The following is a 9,268-nucleotide window of genomic DNA, read 5'->3' as shown; positions in this document are numbered from 1 at the left end:
ACAGTTAAATAAATATTTAAAGAGATTAATTTCATACATTTGTAAGGAGAAAGAGTACTAGTTTTGAAATTTTTCTAAATTATTTTCCTTTCTATTTATGAGACTCAATCAATACGTTAGAAACACAAAGAAAAGCAAAAAGGATAAAGAGATAACAATTCAGTTTACATTTCACAGTTTCTTTTTTTTTTTAACCAACTGGTGACCACTGCTTTCAACCATCACATATTTTATTGCATATAACTTTCACTATCAGCAAGTATAAAGAGAAAAGTGTCTACTAGTATCATGTAAAAGGAAAATCATCTGAAGAAAGAAAACATTTGAGGTTTGACAGTACTGTGTGTAAGTGTAATGTGGCATTTCATACTGCACTTAAAAGTCCGTGTAGGAATCACCGCTCTTCTGACCCTGGATGTGGGAAAAGTGCTTAAGTGCTGAGCCCTGGTAGGTTTCTCTTTTGCCCCTGCAATCTACAAATATCTTTTAAGTTTCTTCTTTTGAAATATACAGTACATTTCATAGGGGAAAATAGTGTTTTTTCTTTACATCTTTTTCACATTTGGGCCCATTCTCTCCAAAATAACCATACATTTATATATATATATGGAAAAGATGGTAAAGATTACACCAAATATTATTTGTAACATAACCACATAACATAGATATATTTTACTTTAAGCATATTTTATAGATTCAGCATCATAATTTGAGATAATTTTTGTATCCTTTTTTCCTAAAGGAAAATCTGCTTTCAAAATGTCATTTCCTTTTAGAATAATTAAATTACATCATTTGAAGAATTCATATTATGTCTATGTAGCCAAAATAAAGTGAGTGTTTGTGGCAATACTTTGCATTCATTATTCAGGGATTATTTGTTAATGAGGAGGCATTTTTCAATGCTTAAATATTTGTCTTACATAGATAACACTTCTTGGAAAAATAAATCACATATATTTACTTAAAAGCATAGCATTAATTTATAAGAAATTGTTTATTTTAAATATTAAATGAAATGTCAGCTTGGACTGCAAAGTGTTGCCATTTAAATTATTTTTAAAATCAACACAATTATATCACATTGAAATAGTAAATAGTCACGTGAGGAACTATCCTTATAAAGTTACTGTATTTTGCTTATAGGAAAAGTTAATGACAGAAGAGGAAAAACAAATGCAGATCCATACACCATTGAGTACACTGAAAGTAAAGTTGGCTTTTGAGATTTCCCAGGGGGTGGGGAGAGGACTGTTATGATAGTTGCAAAAGAGTGCTTCCTGGGATACCTTGTAAATAATTATTTCTTCTATTTATTTCAAAGTATCATAGCCCATGTTAAAAGTGAGAGGTAGAAGGATTATTGTAAGTATGCATGGCAGAAAATTTACCAGCTCTATCCAATAACTATTGCATTCAATATTAATATCTGAATACATAAAAATGCTGATGAGTTTAGAACCCATTTTTACATGTTGTCCCCTTTAGCTCTCTTTATAATCTTGCTACTTTCAATCCATTGCCTTTGGAAGGGTATAAGTGCAAAGGGCATGTTTGGGGTGAAATAGAGAGAGAAAGGGAAGAATGAGTAGAAAAAGAAAATATATAAAAAATTTCCATTAAGATATAGTGACTCTAACTATTAAAGGTAACCTATGTTCTTTGATTGAATAAATTTGTACTTGTAATAAAAGTACCACAATCCATTAAAACATACACACATTTCAAAGAAAGTTTAAGAATCCCAAATTCAATTAGGTATGCATCAAAGTTGAAAACTCAGGTTGTCTCTTTCTCTCCAGTAACTCTAAAAACAAGGTCAGATACTTTTATTGTGTCATGTTAATGATTAAGAAAAACTTAACGTGTTATGTCACTTGTATTTTTAATTAATGCTTTAATATGCAGGAGGTGGAGATTAGCAACATTTTAGATCTTGTTGGAGAATTTTTAAAAATCCCTTTGCATTAAGTATCCAGCAATAGAATAGCAGATATTGCACTGAGTGTATTTCAATATTGCCAGTGTATATTTCAAAACAAGTACTACTATCTACACTAAGATTTCCTCTTTCCCAATATTCAAAATGCATATTATAATTACATGGGTTTCCAACATCCATACACAGCAAGTACAGGATACTTACATGTACGTACACTGTAGTTACCTATATTTTGCATAGTTTTTAGTGTGTACTTTGTGCCACTTAATAAAAAGCATTACTCAGTAATTCTCATTATGTTTTTCATTTATTTCTGCTGTGGTTGCCAGTTGTTTTTTTTAATTTTTTTTTGTTTTGTATTGTATATTCTTCACAGATTACCATTTGCAAAGGGGGATTATAGTGGGCATTTTTAGAGGGCTCTACGTAATTAGCAATGTGATGGGGAATTTGCAGTAAGACATGAGGTTTTGCATTTTCTCCACAATTAAAAAATGTAACATGAAATTTCATATTTATCATTCATTCAATTATCCTTATATCCAAAGAAAAAGTATTTTAAATGTTCCCCTTCGTAACACTTTGCAATAAGTGGCACTAAATTACACGATAACTGCTATGTTACATGGAAGAACCATCACCGTCAAACAGCTGCTGTACATGGGCCTATATGGAATCTCAGTGCTGTTACAATCATGAGTACATAATTACAAGTGAGCCTGTCCCTTTAATTGAGATATTTATACTTTTACAAAGAAATAAAAATAAATGAGGTGTTAGCTTCTTTTGCCATATTTAGGAAAGTTAGTTTTCTTTCTCTATTTGTTATTTTAATTGTGGGGTTTCAATGCAAGATTAAGTATCTTGAATCAATATGAGGTCATCCAGTTTCTAGATTAAACTCCAATATCAGGTTCCTTAAACTGCTTCTTGGATTCTCTGGTAAAAGAAAACAAGTTGGAATCTCTCTCTCTCTCTCTCTCTCTCTCTCTCTCTCACACACACACACACACACACACACACTACTGTGCTCATGCTATCTTTGCCCTTGCACTCACAAACTTTCCTTTTTCTTCCTAATTTTTATAATCGTTCTATCTAGGACACTCAAAAATGGAAGCAAGAAAAAAAGAATGCTGTTTACACTTTTTTGATGGAGGACAATTTACACTGTAAACAGTACACTGGCAGAGAATAGCTACTTTTGGTAAAGAATAATGTTCCATATTCTACTAGTGGGGTGTATGTGTGTGCACACGCCTTCCATTGTATTCTGTGGCTATGGCTCTCTGGGCATATAAGTGTGTATGTTTCAGTCATGGCAATTCGCATGGTCCTTTTAGAAATTTATTTCATATTTTTTCTGATTTTTATAGAAATGAAAAGAATTTTTACAATTTATCTCGTTTGGTGAAAATCAAAAAAAAAATTTAAGATAGGAAAATATAATACCACTGCTGTTTTCTTTCAGTAACGGAAATGATACCTAATTCAAATCTATTTTAACTGTCAAAATATTTGATTAGAGCTCACAAATCATAATATACCAGTTAGTTTCATTTACAGAGTTCCAGTGAGTTTTTATACTACTGTAAAGGGTTAAAAGAGTCAAAAGTCTTGAAGTGCAACCAATTTTGGATTTCTAATTTTGCAGTGCTATAAATAATGATTGAGTTATTTAGGCAACAGTTTAGCAGTTGGAGCCAAGTAGAATACAGATGAAATGAAGAGGGATGTAAATACAACATCGATGAAGAGTAGCAATTTTGTAAATGCATCCTGAAATTAGGCTCTAAATAGTAATTGATGATGCAGTTTATACAACTTACTTCTGTAATAAGAACCTTTCCCTTTTGTAATAACAGGATGAATTTTGCTTTGTGGAATCTTTCTAAAGATTATGCATTGAAAGGTATGAACAGTTTATAAACCTATTCTAGTTTCAATGTGTCTAGTAGCACCTACCTGATTCTCTCAAACTACCATACTATATTAACATATTATTGCATTTTTCCACAGATGGTATGGAATGAACTGTAAAAACAAGCATGCAATCACATCAATGCAGACTTATTTCCTTAAAATGTCATACTGTATATGATTTATTATGTTAACACTCAACCACATCATATTATTTATGTTCTGTATATTCTGAAAAAGTGCTGCTTGACTGACATCGTCCTTTTTCTCTTGTAAGAAATCAACAAGATATATGCTTCAATGATCAAAACAAAATTAAAAATTCTAACGTTGTACTTAAAAGATTTATACTTTTCTGATAAATAATCTAAGATACAGCACCCTTGTCTTTCATTTGATATTAATACATGATGTCATACTCAACCATTCTCATTTCCCAAAAATAAATTCCAAAATAATATTTTTAAAACCAGAGGCCATCATGCTTTCAGACGTCGCAAGTATAGCTACCATATCGTCATATGTGTGTTCTTCTTAAAGGTGCAGTGCTTGTCAATGGGAAAATAATTTTTATCTAACTGGATTTTTAATCTTTAGCATATAGTAAATCTAATGAGCACTAATCTAGTAGTATCGTATTTTACTAGGAGAAATAATATGACTTTAGATTGACTCTGTGTCATATTTAAGAATACAGCATTTCTTAATGGTTAAATACACCAAAATTTCAGAAATAATCCAGAGAAAGAGACTTTCACCTTGGAGTTAAAAGCATGGCAGAAATTCTCTATCACTCACTGTTTCGTAAGTTTGTACCTCACAAAATGCATAGACAGGAATTTAATATAAAGAATTAGTTCATTTATACAGAAAACATATCTTAAACACTTCTTTTTGTCAAACCAACATAGGTAAGCAGCTCTGGAACTGCCAAATTAAAATTTGAAAATTTTTAGCAAACTAAGAGTTTATTTTTAGATTATTATTCAACTGTGGTTGTAATTTAAAACCTGAGGCTGTGCACTGGTTGTTAGCTTAAAATTACCTTTCCTTATAACATTGTGCTTCCATTGTATAACAAATAAAAATTAACAAGAACTAGAAAAATTTGTTGTTGAACAGTGCTAGGACATACAGACAAAAATACTAATACATGTTACCTACTTATAATATTGGTTTAAGTAATATCTAAAGAGATATAATGGACATTAGAAAATGCTTACTCATGACTGAATTACCTACAGCCAAAAAAGTTAAATATGTATCAAATAATGTTTAATTGGATTTATTATATGCACTATATACAGATACTAAAATGTCTCAAAATTGTGCCCTATGGATATTTCAATTTTGTTTAGGCAGGTGAGTCTTTGTGGAACAAATAAATTACAGAATCAAATTAGAGAAATGAATGAAATTTTTGTGATTCCCAAAACAGTAAAATGTTTGTAACAATTTATTGGTATATGAAGCTAAAATAACCTAATGGTAAGATCTATATAATTATATAAGATAGCATGTCCTGATTGCAATCCATATACATGGCTCCTGTATCAAATACTAAATTTTTAAATGTGAATTGATACAGCTTTATCAGTATAATCTCAAACATTCCAGAATCTATACTACAGTAGTCTTTTTCAGTTTTTGTCTTTTAGGGCATATGGTTCCAAAACATGTCTTTGAATATAGACATGTAGAAAACATCGTAAACCTCTAACATCTGATTGAACTTAAGCACGTTAGGTCTTTACCTAATCTTGTTACATGTGAAAGCTGTCCAATGGTAAACTGACAAGGTCTTTGATTTAAAGGGGACAAAAAATGAGGGGAAAAAAACCTCTGCATACATTTTTTTCAATGTATAAAAACAATTCAATATCATGATCCAAGGAGATGATTAACATTGTTAAGGCTGTATATTCAAGCACTGTATGTTAAAAGAGCAATGGTGTGGAATTTAGGCAGTAAGAAATGTCCTGCATTATGGATGGTACAGTAATTAAAGAATGATGCTTTCAACAGCTGATTGTTGGTATACACTGGCTACTGATAGCAGTACGGCATGGAAGTTAATAAAGGTAGCAGAAGATGATAGAAATGAATTCTGAAAGATGATAGCCAGTTTTCTCCAGCAGCCAGTGTGGTAAGTAAAATTCAGAATCTTGGCCTGCATCTTAAATGAAATATTCTTTTTTCTCTTCAGCATTGACTTGGCTGCCCTCAGCATTGATAATGGCTGTGTCAGCATCTGGTGCATCTTCAGCTCCTTTAGCTTCATTTGTTAAATATGTTCCTGTGGGTATTGGGAGAAAAATACGTTAGTTCTGTCAGACTGGTAAAATAGCCAGTATTAAAGCTACATTCATTTAGGAAGAAACTTATGCCAGATTTCTTATATGTTGAAACATATTCTGAGTCGTAAGAAACCACACAACTCACCCTTCTAAAGTTGCACACTTTCTTTCGGTATTCTAGTATATGTTGTAGATGAAGCTGTGGTCAGATTAACTAGAGGCAACAGCCAAACTGGAATGGGTAATGAGTACTTTGATTTCTTTAATGATGGCTTCAGACCATGTGATCCATGCAGCTGTAGCAATCAGGGCCCTTTGTTAAGATGTTGATAATGATCACATCAAACGGGTCACCATTTATTTTGGTAACTCCATTTAAAAGTAGATTATATCAATAGTTTGCTACCTAGCCCATTGTGAAAAATCACATATTTTCCTCACTAATATGGCCACACGTGTGTCCATAAGCTTACAAATAGAAACATTACCAAATGATTAATGTTAGAGTTGAATTTCAGTCCTAGAGATAAATTACAAACTTGCTTCCTTTTTTTTTTTTTTTTTTTTCCTGAGCCAATGATTTACTCCGTGACTTTTGGCTACTGGCTAAGTATTATTTTGATAGCCAATCCAGCTTTAACGTTGAGTAAAATAATCAAGAATTCTCTGAAACAACTTAGTAGTTAGATCTCTCTCTTTCACCCCCCATCTCTCTCCCTCTCTCTCTCTCTCTCTCTCTCTCTCTCACACACACACACACACACACGCATGCACGCACGCACTCACATAATATTTCATGATGAAGCTAGTCTTTAGAATTTTTTTTTTGCCAAATGTAAGAATGCTTTATTAAATATAACCTACCTTTATGTCTTGCCAGATACCGTCCAAGCAAAAATATAGAGCACAGAGTGACAAATACAACTACAGCCACAATTCCTCCTATAAGAGCATGATCAGGGCCAGTCTGGCCAGCCAGAGCATTGGGATCTAGAAAACAGAGAAAAATATTGTCCTAGTTAGTGTGTTATTTAGACACAGAATACATATCTGCATTAGAATGAGTTATGTTGAAAACTAGCACATTAAAATAAAATTTTATTAATGTGTATTACACCAGTCATCTAGTCAACAAATATTTATTATGTGCCTATAATGTACAAAATGTTGGAGAATATAACATTTGACATATAAATTACTGTTGCCACTGAGTTTCCATTTTAAGGGAAAAACAGGATAAACAAATACATATATATGATTTTGTACAGTTACATGCCTTTTCTTTCTCCTCTTCTCCACCTGAAAATATGTGTGTGTGTATTTTTAATGTGACAAATACAACTATACCATTTAAAAAATGCAATTATGTCATAGGAAACACTGGGGTTAGAGATTATAACTTGGTATTTACCATTATATAAATATTATTTAAAGCTAAGGAAATTGAGGAACTCCCCAAGGGAGAGAGTCTAGATAGAGAGAAGAAGTCTGAAAATTGAAACCTGAAAAGCTCCCATGTTTAAAGTCTGAAAGAAGTGCGTCCAGCAGAGTAGACCGAGAAGGAGAGAAAAGTGGGGTAGGAAGAGATCCTGGAGAGTACACATTAGTTGATCAAAGGGAAGATCATACTTCAAGAAGAAGGGGGTTTACAAACTGTGTTGTGTTATTGATAGAAGGAGGAAGATGAATACTCAACATTGAGGATTAAGTGCCTGTTGCACTTGTAACTTTAAAGGAAGTGGTTGGAAAGATTAGATTAATGATATACTTTTACATTCTGCCTTTAGTAAGATATTATAGGAAAGAGCTGAGACCAGTAGAGGATGGCCAGTTATCAAGCAGAAATGAAAAGATCAAAGAAAGCCCCATGTTTTGAGTACTCAAAAGTATGGAAAATCAACTATTTATAAAAGTTGCACAATAAGAGATAAAACTGAGGTTCTGAGCAACAAAACATACTAAGGCTCAGCCCTATGGCAAAAGTCAGGTTAAGTGTACTGCCTATCCTCCAAAGTCCATTGTGTGCATAACTTCACGGGAGCTGCTTATAGCCTACAAGAGAGATTTAGAGAGAGAGAGTAAAGAAATAAATTAGGCCTGGCAATTCCACTTTCAGAAAGTCTTAAAGTGTGGTTACAGGCACAAGAATCTGACAAATATATTAGGAGTCTACTGTGTTTTTAATGGAACTATTGTGCCAAAGAAGCATATACCTAATTAGAAAAGAAAAGAAAAAGAAAGAAAAGTCTGACAATTGAAACATCAAACAACCTCTGGACTCCCAAACTTGGTGAAAGCAAGAAGTGGCCTATAAAAGCTGTGTCGTCCCCATAGAGGGCATATTACCAAACACCCACTTCTGATGTGGCCACAGAGTATGACTGACAAGGTTGAACTTCCTGTAAGGCAGAATTGTAGAAGCAAAAAAGAATGAACAGAAGAAAATCTAGTTTCTTCATAGAACTATAACTATTGCCAAGGCAGAGGGAACTTTTCATGCCACTCTAGCATATTTTCATAATTATTATGGATCAGTGACTACTCAAGTGTTCCCTATTTTTCTTCTATTTCCAAAAGAGAGCCTTTATTTAAAGGAGTGCTTTTCCTGAATCTGTTCTATCATTGTGTTTTGTGTATGAGATGGAGAAGAGTGTTGAAACTTGTGTTTTGGTTCATTTGTCCCTGGACTAACATATCCAGAGATGATGAAGAGAACTGTGCATATTTGAGGATCTTGGTCTTTGAGTTGGATACAGTGGCTTGATGGGACTTGAGGTTATCTCTTTGGACAGGGTTTAGCAATGGTTGATGGCAGAGAAAGAAGGTGCAAAAATATTTGTTGATCAGAAGGCTATATTGGGGCAGAGATTTCTAGCTAATGACAAATTTGTTTCCTATTCTTTCAGTGAACAGAGCTAGACATTTACCAGCTTCACTGGCTGTTGAATGTTAACCATGTGATTTGTGTTCTAGACAACTGAAAGAAAGCCCAGCCAATAAATGCCTCCCACATGTAACCTTCCCGAGTGATCTCAGGAGATGCAAGTTCAAAATAAGAGAACCACAAGAATAGGTCAGGCCATGGGTCACTGACTCTCCGCCTGGAAGA

At 33.1% G+C, this 9,268-nt stretch overlaps 1 protein-coding gene across 2 annotated transcripts in view; it reads right to left on the bottom strand.

The window, feature by feature from the left end:
* Positions 1 to 4,023: 4,023 nt before the first annotated feature.
* The window catches only part of CADM2 (cell adhesion molecule 2), a 1,050,900-nt gene continuing 1,045,655 nt past the window's right edge, over positions 4,024 to 9,268 (bottom strand). Inside the window, exons 8-9 of one of the 2 annotated variants that reach the window (XM_029215414.1) lie at positions 7,024 to 7,149; positions 4,024 to 6,158 (exon numbers count right to left, since the gene is read on the bottom strand). In XM_029215414.1, coding sequence (XP_029071247.1) covers positions 6,040 to 6,158; positions 7,024 to 7,149 — 245 coding nt within the window. In that variant the 3' untranslated portion in view covers positions 4,024 to 6,039. The remainder of the gene's footprint in view (positions 6,159 to 7,023; positions 7,150 to 9,268) is intronic. The other variant, XM_029215413.1, reaches the window with a different exon arrangement.

This window comes from Monodon monoceros, unplaced genomic scaffold (genome assembly GCF_005190385.1).
Source record: "Monodon monoceros isolate NGI ecotype Baffin Bay Population unplaced genomic scaffold, NGI_Narwhal_1 Super_Scaffold_11, whole genome shotgun sequence".
In the NCBI taxonomy this organism is placed as follows: Eukaryota; Metazoa; Chordata; class Mammalia; order Artiodactyla; family Monodontidae; genus Monodon; species Monodon monoceros.
This window is presented reverse-complemented; position numbering and strand designations above follow the sequence as displayed.